This window comes from Nilaparvata lugens, chromosome 10, assembly GCF_014356525.2.
Source record: "Nilaparvata lugens isolate BPH chromosome 10, ASM1435652v1, whole genome shotgun sequence".
Classification (NCBI taxonomy): Eukaryota; Metazoa; Arthropoda; class Insecta; order Hemiptera; family Delphacidae; genus Nilaparvata; species Nilaparvata lugens.
The window spans coordinates 11401411-11423414 of record NC_052513.1 but is presented as its reverse complement, the minus strand read 5'-3'; the positions used below and the strand labels follow the sequence as shown (position 1 = coordinate 11423414).

Below are 22004 nucleotides of genomic sequence, written 5' to 3'. Positions count from 1 at the left end.
GATTTAGATATTTGGTTTGACGTCTGTTAAAAGTCGTTCTGTACAAAAAGTTCTGAACGAATACAACAAAGTCATCACTCCTAATAACATGCCCATCAGTTTTATCAATTAGATCAACAATTTTGAACAGATACTCTTTATTCTACTCTTTATTAGGCGGAGTTAGGACAGATGCAAGTTGAAAAACTATATGGGTGAGTTCAATATTTCTTGTTAGATCGTTAGTTTATAAAAAGCCAGCCTGACACGAAATAATCAAATAGGTGCTGTAATCAAGACCATTGGATATAGATTAAGGGTTAATTTGCACAATCAATTCATACAATACAAATTGCCTTACACCAGGAACTCTATTATGACAATCAAATTACTTTATTGCAATATTTTATCCTTCTGTTGCTTTTATCAAGTAATAGATCAAATATTTATATACTGGGACTATTATCTTGGATTAATCTAGTACTTGCAATTAATTTAGTAAATGGAAAGTCAGTGAATAGGATGAGAATTTCACTCTGATTAAACGAGAATCCCTCTTAATGCTCTAACACTCCAACAGCAAAAAAGTCTTAAAAGTAGTTGAAATAACAAAAAGGATACTCATTTCAATTCATAAGATATTTTATGTTTGTATAATATGTCCCAACAGTCATATCCCTAAATGACAGTTATTGGTTGAAAGTTATCACTTATTGATGGTTTGGAACCCACCTAACCTGATGTTGGTGTTGCATTCCTCCCATTAACCACGCACGAGCCCAGAACTTTAGTGGTAAAAACCTCAGCAAAAAAATAGATATTATCTAAAGGAATTTTTTATTCAACAAAAATGAATGAAGGGTAAGTTATTTCTCATACAACAAATATAGGCCTACTATCTACCACTTGCCAGACTATATTTTTCATAATAATTTACTGATAACATCGAGTGTAGTAAAAATATCTCTACAAAAGAGATAAATATTACTGAGTTTTATACAGAGTGAGGCAGCAAGTAGTCTATGGTGAGTTTCAAAGTCTGCGCCTGATTAACATTGTCAATTACCTAAGCTTTTTTAACACAGAAATGCGTCACACACCTTTTCATCAATTGTTTTCTATAGTACCGTAGTTCAAAAAGAAAATATACGGTAACTTCCCAGATTTGAAGTTATTAGGCTAAAATTACATTAGGACATCAGTGGTGCGAAACAGACAAGGGGCATTAGTGCTTATTGCGCTCAGTTCACTTGGGCCGCCAGCCCGGCCACCAGAGGTTGGCAGCCGGCTGGTGTCTCAATCAGGTCTGCAGCCTGGCCACTAATCCTGGAGTCTCACTGGTCACCCAGTGTGACCGGCCAGTGTGACACATGACCGGCTACTCACTGGTTGAGTAATGTATTATCAACAAGACTAATAAAATTTCCATAAAGCCATTGTCTTGAGACATTGTCACGCATACATGATGAGAGGAATACAATGTTAAATACATACTGTCAACAGGTTGTTCAGTTTTATAAACATTTGGAAATAGTCTTAAATTTACAAAAATTATAAAATGAAAATATTGGATATTGTGTAAGTCAAGTAAGTGAGACCTACTCTACTCAGGCAATACAAAATGAAATTGTCAGTTGAAACGTGAGTCATGTATTTTATTGAAAACCAACAAGAAAAATAATTATAGTTTACATGAAAACATAACTTTTCATCATTGTTTAGTAATTTCTTGGGATATTGAGCATCCAAGCAAAGTTGACAAGAATCAACTGTATGACATACGCTTATTATTAATTTATTGTAGATAATATAGGATTCAAATTTCAAACTATGTTTACTGGTTGTTGAACAGCTGTAAGACAAAATTTTGTTATGGTTAGCTACATCGGAAGTCAATTAAAAATTTGGTTGGCACAAACCTGTTTGATCTACCTGTTTATAATCTTCACAAAAAGTGAACTTTACAAGGGTCTGAGAGACGAATTATGACTTGGGTATGAAAGATTACGGTTTTTTAAAGACAAATTAGCATGCAGAGATAAAAAATATTGAGTATAGAGTAACAAAATTATCATAATAGGGGCATGACCCAAAAGGAAAATAGCAAAATAATTTGACTAGGTTACTTACACGACCATTCCATAGGCTCCTTCTCCAATGTACGCCAAATTTGCATATCTCGGCCCAACTTCAAATTGTTGTCCTCTCACTACTTCAGCGTTAGCATTAACGCTGAATTCTGCGCCTTCAGCGGCCATTTTCGCAAAACTGTCTTTGTAATCACAAAACCGAACCTCAGCACAGATGTCGAGATCAAATCTATTGCCACTACAACAGACCAAAATTTCGTACGCAAACCGCCGCTCCCTAAACATTGAATAATTCAGAAGTTTTCTGTCTCAACTCGTTATAACCATTCATTGAGTTGAATTTCTATCATAAAATCCATTAAAAAGCCCAACTTATATCACTCTGAAACAGTTTTTTCTAATATTGTTTTTTATTTCATTAAGTTTATGAGTATCGCAAGTCGATAGTCTTGTTTGAGCGCCAAATTCAAAAATGAGGAATGAATCTTCCATCAAAACTTGGCAAACCTTCAAATATCAATAATTTGTGAAATGTAAATCAATGAAGACTATGCTACACACTATAACTCAGATTATAAAACTTGATATTACTCTATTACTATTACAGTTGTTTTCTTTTGTATTTCCGATGAACAAAGACTGTTTATTTCTCATTAGTACAGTAATCTCATCTTTCATGCTACTGTATTCTGCTTATAAAATGGCTTAAAGAAATATTTGTAATAAACAACATAACTTGAAAACTCGAAAAAAGAGCATGTTACTCCCCTTTATTCATTCACCGGATTTTCAATAAACAACATTCCTATAACTCCACATCACTTGAAATTTATTCACAAATAATTCAAAAGCACCATCTACAATCAGTAGGTACAGTAATAAACGCGATTAATTCTATTTTTAAAAGAGTTCTAAAGCCTTGAAAAAATGTAGTACCTAAGTAGCCTATACTACCGCATTTTAAATTCTATTAGCACTTCAATAATATGATAAATAGGCTTGTAGTCAGTAGTATGTATCCAAAGTTGATGATTAAATGGAGAAAAAATAATTCGGCATCCTACCTACCGTACCTTACCATGTTCTACCCTCTACCTTATCATCTTCAGAGAATAATATGAATTCTAATCAAGCTTCCAATTTCTTTTAAATGTATGGCACATAAATGCACATTAGCATACCTACCGTATGCGGTGTACCCCTTTGTTTATGGAGGCCAAGGCTGAAAAATACTAAATCCATTGAAAGAGTCTCACACAATGGCATTAAGCTATAAAGTACAAGAAATATTATTATTTTTAAAAAAATAGTGTTATAGGGAAGATAAAGAGAAAGGAAGGAAGTACAGTAACGTGGGTATTTTGATATAATGTGTGATTCCTTTTTCGAATAATTGTAAAATATTTGAAAATAGTATTGTATTTTGATTTGTATAAATTTAACATTGAATAGAATTTTAAGATGATAAATTATTTTAAACCGTCTGGTTTTAGTAATAGGCAGCAGTTAGTAAACTGATTTTTCAGAAACATGAAATTGTGATTTCATCTCTTTATCTTATCGGTTTTTGTAACATCGTGAGACTTCCGTCGATAAAGCAGAGGCCAATAGTACCCTACCGTAGTCTTCGTTTGACAGTGATAGTAGGTACTCATTGATGTAAAATTTTGAATTCAATCACGTTGGGTTGAAATAGAATCTATGTAGTGGATTAAAATATAATAAGGCTACAATTGAGGAATCATGAGTTACGTTCCGTCTATCTTGAAAAGTAAAATCGAGCTTTGCCTAAATAACGACGATCTAAGTGATTGTGAGTTTGTGGTTGGTAAACAAAATTGCTTCATTAAAGGACATAAGCTGTTATTTGCCATTAATAGTCCTGTTTTTCGTGATTTGTTGTACAACAATGGACACACCAGCAATAATGCCACAGCTATGGAAATAGAGGACGTCGAAGCTAACGAATTTAATGGTATGAAACAATTTTTCTACACAGAGAGTGTGGATTTCACTTCTAGTCTTCATGCGTGTTCAGTGTATTTGGCTGCTTGGAAGTATGTAGTTCCTGACCTTATGTCAACGTGTGTCCAATACATAAAATGTAATATCTCTGTTACGGAAGTGATAGATGTATATCAGTTTTCAATTAAACATAACATTCCAGACATTGAAACTATTTGTTTCGCGTTCTTTCAGAACAAAACCACAGAAATAATGCAAAGTGAAAAGTTTTTATCAGCTGATATTAATACGGTTGAAACAATATTAAAAATGGACTCATTGAATTTGAATTCTGAGTTGGAGCTTTTCAACTATACAGAGAAGTGGGTTCATGCTGAGGCAAGCCGCAGAAAAGTGGATTTGCCAAATCAGAGCGAACATTTTAATTGCATTATAAGACATATACGGTTTTTGACAATGAGTAAGGAACAATATAGAGAAGGCCCTTCCCAGTCTGATTTGTTAGCAGCAGAAGAAAAACTTTCAATTATACACAAATTATTAGGCTTCGAAGATCAATTATCTACAAAATTGAGCCCTTTGACAGAGAATAGAATTTTCACAGAAGTAAAGCCCGAAGATAGAAAAGAAGTACGACTGTCATTAGACAAAATATTTTCAATTCCAAGTAAGGCTGAGAAATTTGAATTCATTTTCACAGCTAAGAATAAGAAATTTAATTTCAAATATCAAGGACTAGATTTGGAAATATATTATGAATTTATTCAAAAATCTAATATAGACAATTTTACACAAAATTTATTCGTGATTAAACTGATAAACAATCACAAAATTAAATTACATTCAGTAGAAAAAATGGAAGTAGTGAGATATAATAAATCGAAATTTATTCATACAATTGTTACAAACGTGTCAACTATTGTAGAGGATGAATACACATTTCCTTATCTTCCTTTGAGCGGATATGCAGGAACAGGTTTAATAGAAATTCAATTTGAACTGAATCTTCTAAAGCTGGAAGAATCTGATAATCTGAAGAAATACCTAGACTTCTATTGACAGAATTATCAAAAGACAGTTATTAGATAGTATTATTCAATATACTAGTAATCTAATGATTATTGAATTGATGATTTTAAAGGGTCGGACATGGTTTAAAATACACAGCATGTTGTTTAAAAAATAATGATATAATTGGTTTAAAAGTAAAGTATTTAGTTGAAAAATTCAAGAATTTTAGGACACCGATAGTTTATGAATATAAAAAATTTGAATGATAAACATTGAATTCATCACAAAAAAATTAAAAAACAAATTATTTTATAAAAATAAATTATTTCAACTTTTTCATCCTGAGAAGAAATATAATTTTTACATTTTTTAATAATGTTGTTAGCACAATATATTGTATAATTATTCCATTACTTTTACTTCATGACCAACTGCCATTGATTGCAAGGGATGATATATCAAACTGTATAAAAGTTGCTTATAAAGTAATATAACAAAGTTACTATATAAAAACATCAACACACTCAATCCTCTCCAAAATAAAAAAGTTCATTGATTTTTTTGCAGTAAATAAGAAATAGTTTTGGGGAAAGAGAAAACAGTACAATCAGAATTATCTTCTTGAATGGCTCGTCAAATAATAAGAGTTAATATTAATGAATAATTGTAAAATAGACAATACAATAGGATTATTAGGGTACCTAATAAATAATTTTCAACATTCAACTTCTAAAATAATTTTTATTAGAAAATCAAGAACCAACTAGTAGGCCTATGGCTCCACTAAGAGGATGTTTGACATAATACTAACAAAACATGGTTGTACATTCTCCAACACAATCATATTAATTACTAACTCATTCAGGATTCCAAATAATAGGAATTACATTCATCTAAAATATTGAAATTTGAAAATGAAATCTTGTAAGTTGTGAAACCCAAATTTGTGTTTTGATGATAAAGAGAATATTTTAACATGCAAAATAGAACCTCTTCGTAGCATTGCCACATAAGTTGTTTTAAGTGAGTTTGATTTCGCTGTTCTCGACACATTATTTTACTTACTAAGCACATACAGATCTAATGATTTCAACTAGATGCATAGTTAATAAAAATGGATCAAAATGTAGAATTGTCTGTAATTTATTGAGACTACGTGTTAAATAAAGTAATATTGTAATTGCTTGAAATAGTTTCTAATAGTGAGTAACGAGAAATTATGAGAAACATTACGAACAAAATAATATTGCTGGCTATCCTGTATGATAATTCTTTCTTTAATATTTCTTTCATACAAATATATACTTAGGATTCAATTTGTTATGATAAAAACCTTTTTTATGTAAATGCAATGATATCGTATACATAAAGCAAATATTCAAGGTAATTTTTCAAATCAATGAAATTCAGAAAGAAATTCAGTCTTGCTTAAACATCACATTTTAAAATTTTAATACTGTCATTATAATACAGTATCATCGAATAAACAAATATAAAAATACAATTTGTGGTAAGTGAATAGTTGGACTAAAAATATGAAAATAATTTAATAATTGAATGCACTAAAGTACAATTATATCAAGAAGAATATCAAGATAAAAATTGTCAATGTTTCTCATGTTCGCAAAATGTCTATTACAGTTTACTATCCTCGTTATAACATTATAAATATTTTAATTTGCATGCAACGACCGGCTAAACCGCAAAACAGACAATAAATCTATAAACATAATTTTTCTGCTCTACAATTTCTAACGAATGTCACAGTCTCTAAGAAATAATAATTTAACCGTTCAGTGATTATTATTAGAGAGGTGGAGTAGTCCATACGGTTCTAGTTTCAATGATATAGGTATTGCTGAACACTAGTCCAATTATTATTTGTTCTTAAATTTCCAACAAACATATGATAATTCATTGTAAAACAATGAAAACGTATGTCCTTTTAATACTACTTGAATAGTTATCAACTTCATGAGTCCTTTCATTACTTCTTTGAAGCCTATCCATTTCAAGTTGTGCTCAGTAGGTCAACTTGCAGCACTTGTTCGGATTTCATTAAGTAATTTCGACTAAAATAGAATACTGTCATGGTAACTAAAATATGAAAGTCTAGAGTATTTGGCACTGTACTAACAATGTTGGGGACTAACAGGAAATTAATATATCATATAGTCAACAATTTAAAATTATTGTACTCGAGGTGTTGTACTAAATTTAAAATGTAATACAATTTGTAGAATAAGATTTTTTCTCTATATTTTAAGTAGCAATAACTAAACTGGTTGTGCCTGCAACCAATTGTATACTTAAGGAAGTCTCAGACATCACGCATGCGCAGTTAAATAGTCATCGTTTGATATAGTCGTTATTTTTTCGCTATACGCGTCTTGAGAGTTTTTTGGACTGTAAATCTGATTGTGAAGACACTTTCTTAGCAGATGCAGCAAAATCAGAGGAATTGGAGTCATTATAGCAACTGCTACAGGTGCCACTGAAAAAAGAGTACATCAAAATAAAAATGTAATCGATACCAATGAATATACAATGCAAAATTATAAATAAACTGTCATTCTGAATAAATGTACTTGTGAATTGTAAAATAAAAATGTTCCCATTAGAATCATAATTTAATAATTGTTGTTTATACATCTAGGGACTCAAGTGAGGAAAGCAGTTGTCGCTTGAGTCCCTTGATGCATATTATATTTTCCCTCCAACAGTTCAGATAACTTCAAGGATAAAAATTGTAACTCGACTTGATATCATCTTTTGATCGAGCATAATCTACCTTCAGGCGACAATAGTTATTTGTGCAACTAGTGCGCAAAGTGACAGTTTGCTGCACCGAAAGAAACCATTCCGCCCTCGCCTACGGCTCGGGCGTAAACGTTTCTTTCGGTGCAGCAAACTGTCACTTTGCGCACTAGTTGCACAAATAACTATTCCCGCACTAGAGCGGAAAAGTGATTCTTTGCGTTCTGTAATCAGTGCAGCAATGGCCACTTTTCAACGTAACTGTAGGAAAAGAAAATAATTATTGTTCACATTTGAATAATTTGTAGTTAAAAAACAGGTGTGTTGACTGAGATTGGAAGTCTCTTTTTTCAAGGTAATATTAATCTGAATGTCCGAAATTATAGCTTTGCTTCACATGACGGACCCGATTAATAAAAACTCAGAAGTCCTGTAAACCGGGAATAGAGTACATATAGAAGTATTTATAGACCGTACATGTAGATGTGTAAATTTGTCAAATAGCATGCTGACCAGGCCTATCTAGTTTGTCGACTGCTTTCTTCTACATAACAACACTTTTAGGTTTTTTAAAACACGACCATGATTTTTAATTACATAGCATTTTCAATCAAATAGCATCCCACAAGAAAATGAAAAGTTTTTTTATGAATGAAAAAAATCTTCTTTCCATAATGAACTGTTCAGAGAACACCGACAATAACTTACTAGTTTCTCAGTAAATATTGAAATGAGCGAAAATTATTTGTTTCACACTAAAGTAGAAACAATCTTAAACTTCTATCAGGGTGTGTGTGTGTGCACACACAGATCAACGGTAAAACAATCTTAAGAGGATAAGATATTCATATACATACATAACTATGTCCTTCAAAGACGGCTAAAATTCGGAACACCTAACCGCACTCTCTGTGCACACACACTGATAAGTGAATAGTGGAAGAATTTACTGAATTGAAGCGTTTCAACGATAATTGAACAGCCACGTTAAAATCTAGCTAAACAACGATTTTTCGAGTGCAAGTCAGTAGGTAGAAAATAGCAGAGGAAAAATAGTAATATGTAGAGGCTCGTTGTACATAGTGGACATAGTAGCTCAAAAGACAAAGGGAAAACAATAATTATGCACCGGAGCATCTCTTAAGTAGAATTGGTTTTATATCTAGTATCAAAATATAAACAAAAATAGAAGTACTTATCACATAGCTGAACACGAACACAATATTTGATATTTTTCTACTTTGAAAATTTCAGTAGCCTATACAAAACTTGAGTTTAGATTAGATGCTCATGTCATCATAGACAGTTGTATACTAACTACTAATTGAAATATTGAAGTAAACAAGTACTGTTTCTATTTTATCATGGTGATATATTTCTATTTCTATTCTACAATTTCTCTGAAAACTTCATAAATTAATATATTATTTAGTGTGTAGCCTTCTATGACGACATTGATTCAGTTCACAATGATCTCTTAAGCTGGATTCCCAAATATCAGTCTCATATCAATAAAGTTGAGCATTTGCTTATACTTCTAAAATATGGAGCATATACTTCATTTTCTATGAATAAACATGAGCAAAAACTTTTGCTCCATGCTCATCAAAAAAATAGTTTGAGCACTTACTCAAAAGTAAAAGCTTATGCTCAAAATTGTATGAATAAACTAGAGCATTTGCTCAACTTTTGAAGCAAGTGCTTCAAAAAAGCTGAGTCTACTCTGGAGCAGCTTTTCACCTTTTGCTCTTAGTAAAATGGCTCAACTAATTCGTGTGAGTAAGAGGAAACTATAGCAGATACGATCACAACCAATAGTTGAGAACTATAAAACTCTTTTTAGATTCAACCATGATATATTTATATCACCATTATTCCTACAAAAGATCCGATATAAAGATAGCCATCACAGAATAGGAAATAGGTAGGCATTTAAGAAGATGAGAGTGTACACGATTATAAGAAGGCTATTGAGATTATAAGATAATGCTGAAAATTATTATAGAGATGACATTTTTTCACGCAATTATTTCAAAATTCATAACTCAACTAACCAACCTAAAACTCAATTCTTGGATAGAGAACAGAGCAGACGACGCAAATACAAGCGGTGTCTATACTTGCATATTTAGCGCTTACGTGAGCTATAAAAACAAAGTAAGGCCACAAAGGCGAATCAGCTGATGAAAAATCTTCAAAATCCGTGAGCATTTGCTCCAGATTTGCAACATGGCAACGCAAAATACTTAGTAGGTTATATGGAGCAACAGTGCAGCAAAATCAAAATGAAGTTGGTAACAGTGACTGCTGTGGCTGCTATAGTGAGCAGAGGTGCAACCAAGCACAACGCGCTAATTATTACTATTATATATTATATCGAGGACAGCAACAGCACAGTGCCACCACAGCACACACCACACAGCTGCCCCCCGCCATTCAAACACTACTAAGTTATTTGATGGATTTCAGGCAATTTTACCCATAATTACCCACTTTTCATATTCAATGGTAACTGTAGGAAAAACTTAATGTGAAATACGTGCGCAAAGTTCCTCTGCTGCACTCAAGAAACCATTCCGCCCTCGCCTACGGCTCGGGCGTAAACGTTTCTTTCGGTGCAGCAAACTGTCACTTTGCGCACTAGTTGCACAAATAACTATTTCACTGAACCGAACACAGACACTGATACATAGCAATCTAGTTTCACGGTAGGTCCCTACGACGCAGCATCACCACTGAAATTAGTCAAAATTAAAACTATTTTGCAACAGCAAATCGTACCTACTCGTTTATTAAAAGATTGATATTATTGTATGGTAAATTGATGATATTAATAATAATAGTTCTTATTTTTGTATATTACATATTTTATAAATAGAAATATAAATCTCAGTACCCTTTTAAATTATTTTATCACAACATGTTTCGGACATTAATGCCATTTTCAAGTGAGTAGCCCTAAATAAAAAAGAAAATACATTTTTTATAGTTGCCATTCTGACTAATTTCGGTCGTCGGTCGTGCCGCGGTCGCAGAAACGAAAATCTACATCAAGCATGATTATGAGAGAGGTTACACAACGAGATAACCTACAAAAGCTCTACAGCAATAATGACAATACTCACAAATAGAGTAATAAACATAGAAAGGAGTAGAAGATGTCAATTATTAGATCAACTAGACAAGTTCTATCGCAAAGTTCTTAACAATAGAACCATTAAATTCACAAACTCCATCAGTTTCCTAATCGTTATCACGAATCATGACAGCTGCAGACAGTAATAGCATTGCTGCATTTGAAAATAATAGGTTTTAACAAACAAAATTAACGATAAGAAATGAGACTGATGCCCCGTTTCTAATGACAAATGAACGTGTGCTATACAGATTCACTTCTAATTGTTAGCATAGATTGACTGGTAAGCGTAAATAATATTTATCAGAAATGCTGACAAGTGAATTTCACTTTTGAACTGACAAATCAATTTCAAGTAAATACTCTGTTGCATATCCATACTTTTTCACTATGGAAATCAAACTTGAATTTTAAAAACACTCATAGAGTGAAGTACACTGGTAGTGACGATCATTTTGACCTGTTGTTGGTCATCATCAGACTGTAGGAATTTACTCTAATGTCAAGGTTATGTGTGTAAGGGATGATATATTCACCATGTTCCTCCACTGATATGTCCCTTACCACACATAACCTTGACATTAGAGTAAATTCTTACAGTCTGATGATGACCAACAACAGGTCGAAATGATCGTAAGTAACTACCAATGTAAGTGCATTTTCACTCCATAAGTGTTTTTGAAATTCAAGTTCAAGTGAATTTCACTTTGAGAGAAATTGTTTAGAAGTAACTGAGAAGAAAATATTAATAAAATAGAATTATAGTACCCTTTTTTGAAACTAATTAAATAATGAATTAAAAATGCAAATTATAAGAGCTAGTTCCGGTTATCCACACCATCTTCAGGTTTTAACAAAATAAATTTTAAAATTTAATTTGTATTTTTAATCTATTATTTTATTAATTTCAATAAGGGTACTAGGATTCTATTTTATAAATAAAAATAAGTAGCCCTGAATTCATACATTTTAAGAAGAGAAGAAAATAATTACCAGTAGTTATGTCGGCTTCAGGCTGGCCTAGCGAGTAACGCAGCATGAAGATGGCGACACCTGTATTCTGGACTCCTGTCTCGATCGACACGGCCAGCGAGTCCTCAGGCTTCTGATTCAACAATCTGGCTATTATGCCGCCGAACAGGTAACCGAAAAATGGAAGACAGAAGCCCGCTAATGCGATCTGAACAGAGGAATAACAACGTTTACAATGACATTAGATATGTCAGCAATCCTACACAAAGTAGAAGTTGAGAATACAAATACGGATGATAAAAAACAAGAACAAGGGAAACTACAGGCATTAAGCCCAAATCAGTCTCCACACTTTTTACAGTCATATTGACCAAGTAATTAAAATAAAAGATACACTGCAGTAATACAGTACATGCAACTTATGCAAGTAAGTTATATTAGATAACTATAAACTAGATTTTAAAAAGGAAGATGATAATAATACTGTGGTTACAACCATTATGTAACAGGTTGGGAAAACACAAAATAGATTTGGAAGAAAATTAAGAACGTTTACTGTCGCAATGAATTATTCTATTTCAAAAATACAAAGTAGCAATGACATCGACAACGATTACAATCACTTTGCATTGAATTAGAAAAAAGTATCTTCTTAAAATGTATGAATTCATAAATACTTTCTTTCATTTATAAAATATAATTATAGTACCCTTTGATATTAATAAATTGATAATGTGAAAACTGAAACTAGTTGTTATAATTTCTATTCTTTATCTATTATTTTATTAATTTCAAAGAGTACTATAATCCTATTTTATAAATAGAAAAAAGTAATTGGATTGATACAAATTGCATTGATGTATATTATAAATTTATTGCGTTTCATTTGCAGGAGCAGAAGGTTGTGTGATTTATATGAGTTGAAGGTGTAAGGAGTTAGGGTGGGGCAATTAGAATGAGTAGATAATTCTCTCAATCATTAGAAGTATCCAATGATCTCTTACATAACATAAATTATATAAAAACTTAAAAATACTTTATCCAATAGACGAATTGAGCTTTGACTGAATATTTTCAGTTCAATAGGTTGTAGTGATAGTTAGAATAGGTAGGATAGAGAAAGAAATACTACAGTATTTTAGCCATCAGACCAGCAGTGGTTACAGTGGTAACATATTTTATAAAATAGGCGAATTGTGTATTAGAAAAATATTTGTTAGTTGAATAAGTTGCTTTGAAAGACAAAATTTGCAGAGAATGAGTTACTACAGTATTTTGGTAACTCTTTGTATTTTCTGGTAAATATAACCAGTAGTGGTTACATTCAAGAATAAGTATGTGAAGGAAGAAGTACAAAATAATTCAAATTATGTACATAAACATCATGGCAAGATAAAAGTCACTTTTGGTCTCAATTTGAAGTTTTTTGTTTCATCTCACAAAATATTAAAAAGTCAAATGTCTTAAATTTGTTTACAATAATGGATATTAATGGATATTTCAATGAGAATAAGTTTTCCCATGATCATGGGCTTCTTTTCTTCTCATAGATTTATCTTTCAAGTTCATTACAAACATTCTTTGGAGGCGCAGATATTGCTGAAATACTTTCTGTTTCTAGTTACAGATTATTTTGATATTGTATCATTTGCCAAAATTGATGATATATAATTTTATCCATTCATTTATGCTGAAATACATTTTGTTTCCAGTTACGGATTATTTTAATATTGTATCATTTGCTAGAATTGATAATAATATCTGTTTTTATTCATTCATTCATGAACATAAACAATAAAATATAATGCGGGTAAATAGAAAAGGCGTACGCCCAAAACTACTTCAAATCCTAATTTTAAATGAACAGTCCAGAGTTTATGATGAGTAATTGTTTCGATTTAAATAGAATTTACATTATTTTACAATTTCAAGTGATAAGTGTATTTTTGTTATTTTATTTGGTTTTAAAAAATGTAAAAATTTCTGGTTTTGAAGTGTTTGTACTAAAAATTGGACTTAGATTCGAAATTCGGGGAAGGAACAGTTTTGGGCTGTGTCTGTTGGTCCTTCCCTAATCACTTCAATGAATTGTGTTTTGTGAAGCATTGAATAAATGAATAAATAATTATTATGAAGCTAGTGGTCTGTTACTTACTTGCCAGGTGAACAATTTGAAGAGGTACAAGTTAGTGACGATTGCAAATGCTATGATGAAGAGCAGAAGGGCGGCTGAGAACGGTTTCAGTATTCGCACCATCAATTTGGAGAATTTGGGGGCGTGGAATTGCAGGAATGCGCCAATCACGAGTGGAATGATGAGGCTGATCGCAGAGCGGGCGATTGAGCCGTAAGGCACCATCATGTTGCCATTGGCGAAGATTACGCGACCCAGAGTGAACGACCAGAATGGTATCAGCACTGCAAAAGTGAAATCAATAAATAAATACGTAATTTAAAAAACTTAGAAAAAAAAATTGCATAGTTGCCTGTAAAGTTGGTATACGGGCGAAAGTTTTACGTGACAACGACTTTGAGTGGTAAAATAATTTCAATGTGAATATTCATTCCTATAGTAGGAAGGATGAAATAATAGTAACAATTTAAAACATTTATTTATACAAAGAATTATATTCAAAACATTAATTTATACAAAGAATCTCGCACTGAATTTCATATTAACAAAATTTTATTTTTACCTTCACACATCCTCAACAAAATCACTCTGTCTCTCTCGCTCTTAGGCGGGCTAACTGTGCTCGATTCAATTTTTTACATAACAAGTCGCGCTCATTTTTTCAAGTTAAACAAATTATTATTGGCTGAGAAACGATTTATACTACTTTTGTGATTGAAAACTACCACAACATTGTGATTACTACAACATAACCTATTCACTTATACCTATTATACTTACACTTATACCACAGAATTACAATTACAGGAGTTTTCTCTGCTTATACCTATTCACTTATACTTATTCACATAACCTATTCACTAAGGAGTGGCGCAGTCGCAGGAGATTGCTTGAGGCGCCTGCGCAGGTTGACTGCTCTGTTTCACTCTCTCTCCAGGTGAATGCCTTCGGGTTGCTGGGCTTAAGCTGCTGCGTTGCTCGCCACTGCTCCTATTCGTGCTCTTTCCAGACGACCGTGAACCGAAACGAACGCTCTCACTCGCTCTCATTGTGAGCGCATAACGTGGGAACGTAACGCAGTTTCTTGAAGTGTCACCCGGCAAACCAATTTATAAGACGTTGTCATGTCAAAATCAATGTTCAATATGTTATTATAAAGAGAGGAAAGATTACTGATTTTTTTTTGAGAAACTTTGGTCATCAAAAAGCAATGCACTACTTCTATAGTGAGGACCACGTTATAATAATGACATTATAATTGATTAATTAATCATTAATTTGATTAACATTGGTGTTAATCATTGTCTATCATTCAACAAAGCTATCCTTTTCTGGCTCTGCAACGTGTTCGAATCATTTTTTAACAATGTGGAATCAATTAACAAAATATTTGATCTCAATTATGAGAATTTATTATTGAATCATTGAAAATATATTTTCTTGACGAATAAGAATAAATAGGCCTAATTGATCATTTTAAACAAGAATGAAAAGTTAATATCACATCATATATACCGGTATCAGCAGCTATCGTCTATAGAAGGCAGTGGCAAGGCAGAGAATCCGCAACGCTGTTCTCCTTTCTTTTTCCACTGCCACTATAACGTGTACCTCACTATAGCCAAATTTAAAATCACTTCGAACAAGTAGAGTAAATAATAGTGGATTGTTTTCTCCTTTCTCCCGCACCGAATTCACCAAAAATAATATTCAACTTATTGTGTTTACAAATATTATTTCAATTTAAGGTATGAGTCTTCAAGAACTCAAGCATTGACTGTTGGTTTTTAGTGGACTTTGAGTGTGTGGTTCTTCATCTAAAACTTTAATCACAAGACTATTACATCAACAAATATCAACTGTTGCAAATGTATTATACATCTGTCAGAAATAGGGTTGAATCCTTCAAATATTAATAACCCTCAACTGGTTGGGCAAAAAATAGTAACGAAACGACTAAGGTGGAGTCAAATCTGACCCCAAAGTTTTTCAAGGACTGTGATGAAACTCAATGCATTAGAACCATTATATTCTATAATCTAGCACTGATTACACATCATAACTTGTTTGTTGGGTTAAGCAGCATTTTATCAATACATAAAATAAAGGCTTGAAAAATTATAGATGAAAATGTCACAAAATGTTGAAATATCTGGTACTATCTGGTGGACAGATAGATAGACGGATAAATGTCTTTTTCCTCCACCTACTGTCTAAAGTACTTACTTTACTCCCTGAAACATAATACTAAAGTGTCACTTTTTCGCTCTCGGTAGTAAAAAACAGAAAAACTCCCTAGGGAGGAAAAGTGACTCCATTTAAATAACATGGGAAGCATCTCTATTTTAAAAACTTACATGGTAATAGGTTAGAAGGTCTAAGCTCAGATGAGAAAGCGTAATAGAGGTGTCTGTCATTGAGTCAACTGAATTCAATACCACAACCAGAAATTTGATCAACTCATGAAATATATGTTTGTATGATATTATATTCTTAATATTAGTAGACGATAAAAATTTATACAATTTTTAAAATATTTTATTTTATTCAAAATACCAGCCAACAAATATTTTTGATCTGCAATTCAAATCTGAACCGCGTGATCTGGAGTCAGCCATTTTTGGTAGCCTGCCCAGCTGATATAATTGTTACAACTTTGGCCGATAGATAGCGCAATCGGCAGTGCCAATCAGACGACCGGTTTTTAGGTTTTAGATTTTAGGTTATGTTGTTAGGAAACATTGTCACCAATACGTAAGTTATTAGAATGATTTAATTTGCAGTTTCTATAAAAAAATGTAGATGGAGGAAAAATGTTGTGTACATCACGAGCAAAAAATACTTTTTCTCCCTCAGGAAAATTGTTGCCCTCGGCTTCGCCTCGGGCTTCAAACTTTTTCCCACAGGGAGAAAAAGTCGTACTTTTCACTCTAGATATACAAATAACTATTAATTGCACTTTATAACATTACAAGAAGTGATATGGGCGAAGTTGAGACAATAAGAGCCCCCTCTTCCACTCAATCCACGATGTTATTGGTTGCATAATAAAAGTAATGTACCTTAATCATAAAATATTTAAAAATGAAACTACAAGATTATTTACAATTCTAATAAAGCAACTATAAATTATTACCTAAATTACAAATTATGGGACACTGGGAATACATAGAGTGACAGCACTTAGACTGTCCTAGACAGGGAATTAATTGTAACAATGATTTCCAATTTATTGTTCTTTTTTTTTTTAATTAGACCACACCAAACCAAGTTTCAAGTTTTTATTGGGCCAGTTGAACATAGAAGTTACATTTATAGCCAAGTCACAATTGACATTAAAGAAACATACAATAAATTGCACAGATACAATACATACAATAGATAATAATAAATAAAACAGATCAGCTAAAGCAAATTTACAATTAGATCAGATAATTTAGTCTCCTGTACTTGGGTATCAATAGACAAAAAAAGCATTATATTAAATTGACTAGGGTGTTGTGATCGGCCGTAATGAATTCCTCTACTGAGTAAAATTGATTCACAATCAACCAGGATCTAAGTACTTGGAGAAAACGTTTATTTGGCAAGGATCTAACTTGAGTTGGTAGCAAGTTATAGAATTTGTAGCCTATCACAGGGTAGCTCGACTTGGACTTTTCAAGTCTGCATCTTGGTATATATATACTCTCACGGTTTCTTGTGAAGTGACTGTGAATGTCATTGCTCTTTGGTAGCCTATCCTGCATCTGAAGTATATCCTTCAAACATTGATAGATTAACTCATTAATGACGGATAGAATGCCATTTTTAGAAAGAAGGGGCTTACAGTGATCGAGATAGCCCGCCCCAGAAATCACCCGGACCGCTCTCTTCTGAATTAACAGCAATTTCATCCTCGAATGAAAAAAAGCAAAATAGGCCTGTCTGACCACCGAAATTGGCAGTTCAGACATCAGCCTTCTCAGTAGATAGACAATGCTGCTGAGACTGGAGCACACCATGTCTATATGAGGTTCCCAGAGTAACTTGGCATCAAGAGTGAACCCCAATAATCGGACCGGCTGCAAATACTCACTGATATCTGATAGAGAGAACAATATACTTTGGGTTTTTGCCTCATTCAGAGACAATCTGTTTAGTGAGAACCAATCACGAGCTTTATCATACAGCTCCATCACATCTGCTTTAGCCTGGGTGGCACTCTTATTTGCAAGGAACAAGGAAGTGTCATCCGCATAGAACAGCACATTTCCCTCTAGATAGTAGTGCAAATAATTTATTGCTACAAGAAAGAGTAATGGGCCCAACAATGAGCCCTGTGGCACACCCCGTTTCACCAGAAGAGGAATTGAGCACTGATCATTCCAATGTACAATCTGTTTTCTCTCAGAAAGGTAAGACTCAAACACCCGAATTGCACATTCCTGTAAGCCATAATGCTCCAATTTCTTTCATAGAACTGTATGAGGAATACAGTCAAATGCTCGTGAGAGATCACATAGCATTGAAAAAGGGTTGAGGGTTAATATTATTCGGTTGAATAATTGATGAAATTATCAAGTTTAATAAATGAATATAAAACTCAAAATGATAGAAATGGGATTTATTTCCCATAATTCCAGTGATTGTTTTTTTCCAAGCTTATAACAAACTTAAAAATCTTCAACTTTCCTTCAATATTCTATTTAATCCTGCATTTATTTCGATTCTTTAAAAACTCGCCAAATGCATTTTTTTATTCGTTTTTTCCAAGCTTATAACAAACGAATAAAAAAATGCATTTGGCGAGTTTTTAGAGAATCGAAATAAATGCAGGATTAAATAGAATATTAAAGGAAAATTGAAGATTTTCAAGACAGATTTATTCAATCGCAATGACGTATTATCACAAGACATATTCATCACACGAAGTTACATATAATTCTTGTTTGGACTGTGTTATTGAATTAATAAATGTTTTGGAGTGTTGAACTTACAAAATGCGGTGAATGTGCTAACAGTTGTCATAGTAATACTGAGATTGAGGTTGCCACCCAATATGCAGGTCCATATGTTGGAGGCACCTCCTGCTGGCACAATACCAGTGAAGAAGAATCCAAGCTGCAGAGCTGTCGAGTCCTTGAACAATAGCTGGCCTATCAAAAATCCAATCTGAAAAATAAATTAAAAATGAAAAGGAAGGTCTAGTTTTAATGGATTCTTATGCTGAATAATTTAATTATATAAAAAAGTGTGTTGAATATGGATAATATGTGCTATAAAATAACATAAAAATTCAGTACAATATATTTTAAAAACAACCCAACTTGTCAATGATTAGGAACCCAAACCGGTTAGGTGATAGCAGACAGTTTGGGTCCAACCTTAAGCTCATAGGAAATTATTATTATTATTGAAGGAAAATCCAATATTATTTATCGATTAGCATTTGAATAAATGCAATTTTTCATCAATTTCCATCATAGGATATTCACTAGGTTTCACAAGACAGTCATTATTCTCATAATATAAGAAATAGTAAAATTTAGAAAAAGTAACAGTAAACATACTTGAATGTTTACACTGTCTTAGTAAACATAATAAAGAGTTGTCTTTTTCTTTAGGGCTACTTTTGAATATAAATAAAAATATAAATCTAAGTAACCTTTTAAAATATTATCTAGTCACAACATGTATATTGCTCAAGTTACTTGATATTGGCGTCATATAGCCGAAACATGTTGTGACTAGATAATATTTTAAAAAGGTACTTGAATTTATATTTTTATTTATATTCAAAAGTAGCCCTAAAGAAAAAAGACAACTCTTTATTATGTTTACAAAGACAGTGTAAACATTAATGTATGTTTAAAATTTAATTTTAAAAGGGTACTTAAATTTATATTTTTATTTAGATAATAAAGAGTTTTATGGACATAGATTATGGACCCATTTTCAAACATTAATATTAACTCAAGTACTAGAGACGAACATACACAACAACAGGCAGAAGGAGAAATAATATCACAGGTCTGCATGCACACGTGAGCAGACATATGCAGACAGATGTCCTTCAGACTGACGTCTGTGTGCGTTGCAGCATTTGAACATTTGGGGAGGCATTTTTCCTCCGTCTGTCTGCGTTCGCCTTAATCCGCAATGAGCAATCTTAATAAATTTTCCGTGGCATAGTGAGTAAAATTCAAATTGCTTTGTCATTTTCAATAATGAGCTGAATAAAATATTATTAGAATCAACAGAAATTGAATAACTATAAATACAATATTAATAACTATACACGACTTTAATAATTGAATTACTATAAATACAATATACCTTCCATGACATATGCAAGTGGAACATTGACGCTCGCTCGTAAAATGGATTTGGATGTTCTTTTGAAAGAGGAGAGGAAAATTATCCGGAAGATTCTTGGCCCAAGACATACAGAGTATAGTTTTAGACTTCAGAAAAATTCTATATAAGTCACTGTCAATGTTGTAGAACCATTCCATAATGAAATAAAAACACACATATGTTTGCAAATTGTACACAGTTTTATTTGGTACAGGACCATGGTTTCGTGACCACCAGTGGCGGCTCGTCCTATGTGTTCAATGGTTCATTGAACCCCCAGAATAGAACCAACTCCTATAGAATGATAAATTCTACTCATATAATTATATTTTTATTTTATACTCATGAAATTACATCACAAAATTTTTTCATCTACGTAAAATTAACGTCGATGTTTTGCGGCCTGCTTGAAACAGCACCGAATGGCATGACGAGACGGGTGGTGGTGGAAAGCAGTGTTCATTCCTCGATGTGAACCCAAAAACAGTGCTCGGTGAGGTAGTGGAACAGAGGAGGGGAATCGGTTTGCTAGCACGGATTTGGTTCACAATCCTGTCTGAACCAAGTTTGCACGAGTTCATCCAAGAGTAGCCGAACCTAGCCGAGGCAAGTGTAGCATTCGGTAAACCTCGGAATGAATCGTGAGTATTCGTGATACGGATTCAGTAGCAGTGCCATCTTGAACATAACCAATAAATTCAAATTTGGTGGCAGTAAACAGTAAAAAAGCGGTGAACAAGAAGTAGAAAGCGTGACAGTTTTGAGGTTATACAGTACGGTTTCGGGTTTACACTGTATACAGTTGTGATAGCTTTCACTGCATTTTTCGTTATATAAATTTGTTTTGTGTGTTGAAGAATATAGACTAGTAATTTCTAGTATTTCTAGTATGTCCATTTTGTTTTAGTGAGAGTGTGAATATAATTTATTGTGTTAGGTACCGTAACAGCATTTTGATGAAGAAATATGAATAAGGTTCAGTATTTGTTAAAGAAAAAAACATTATTAATATTGAGGATAGGTGTAAAATACATGATGGTAGATTAACTCCCAAAGTAAAAATCAAACAAGAAAAATATGAACAGGACAAAAAAATCTATATTTGTAGAAAATATGCTTAATCTTTGGGGAGTAATTCCTTAAAATTATTATTGATTACCTTTACACTTGATTATGCTCAATACTCTATATCCTCTTGACCTTTCTCCCCTATATATCATGAGGTTGAACCCCCAAGCTGAAAGATCACCAGCCGCTACTGGTGACCACACAGGTCACATTTTGTGACAAATGTGATTTTTTTGGGAAATGTGACGTGTGTGGTCACGAAACCATGGTCCTGTACCAAATAAAACTGTGTACAATTTGCAAACATATGAGTGTTTTTATTTCATTCAGAAAAATATTGTAGTCGAACAACACTCTAATATAGTCTCTGACATAAGAAAAAGAAGACTCAAGTTTTTTGGCCATATTAGAAGACTTCCCGTGAGCAGAATAACAAGAAGAATGGTCAAATATATATTCTCCCTTAAAAATGGAGGAGATTGGATAAAAAATGTTAAAAATGATCTCAACCTAGCGAGAATTCCTGAAAAAAGTAAAAATATCGGAAATGCGT

The 22004-nt window shown here is 32.7% G+C and overlaps 3 protein-coding genes across 4 annotated transcripts in view; 1 reads left to right on the top strand and 2 right to left on the bottom strand.

Annotated features, from left to right (window-relative positions):
* Positions 1-2304, bottom strand: part of LOC111043261 (mitogen-activated protein kinase 1) — a 146689-nt gene extending 144385 nt beyond the window's left edge. Inside the window, 1 exon segment of the mRNA XM_039436302.1 lies at positions 2110-2304. Within this exon segment, the coding sequence (XP_039292236.1) occupies positions 2110-2237 (128 nt within the window). The 5' untranslated portion in view covers positions 2238-2304.
* Positions 2305-3681: 1377 nt separating this feature from the next.
* LOC120353270 (BTB/POZ domain-containing protein 2-like) lies at positions 3682-6237 on the top strand. Its single transcript, XM_039436281.1, has one exon. It carries the CDS (start codon positions 3813-3815, stop codon positions 5091-5093), a length of 1281 nt encoding a protein of 426 aa, XP_039292215.1. The 5' UTR covers positions 3682-3812; the 3' UTR covers positions 5094-6237.
* Positions 5767-22004, bottom strand: part of LOC111043270 (sodium/bile acid cotransporter 5) — a 43918-nt gene continuing 27680 nt past the window's right edge. Inside the window, exons 4-7 of one of the 2 annotated variants that reach the window (XM_039436279.1) lie at positions 19024-19198; positions 14066-14328; positions 11932-12118; positions 5767-7539 (exon numbers count right to left, since the gene is read on the bottom strand). In XM_039436279.1, the coding sequence (XP_039292213.1) occupies positions 7373-7539; positions 11932-12118; positions 14066-14328; positions 19024-19198 (792 nt within the window). In that variant the 3' untranslated portion in view covers positions 5767-7372. The remainder of the gene's footprint in view (positions 7540-11931; positions 12119-14065; positions 14329-19023; positions 19199-22004) is intronic. The other variant, XM_039436280.1, reaches the window with a different exon arrangement.

Excerpts from the sequence above, each read along its gene's own strand:
- LOC120353270 (XM_039436281.1), top strand. The coding sequence starts at position 3,813 with ATGAGTTACGTTCCGTCTATCTTGAAAAGTAAAATCGAGCTTTGCCTA.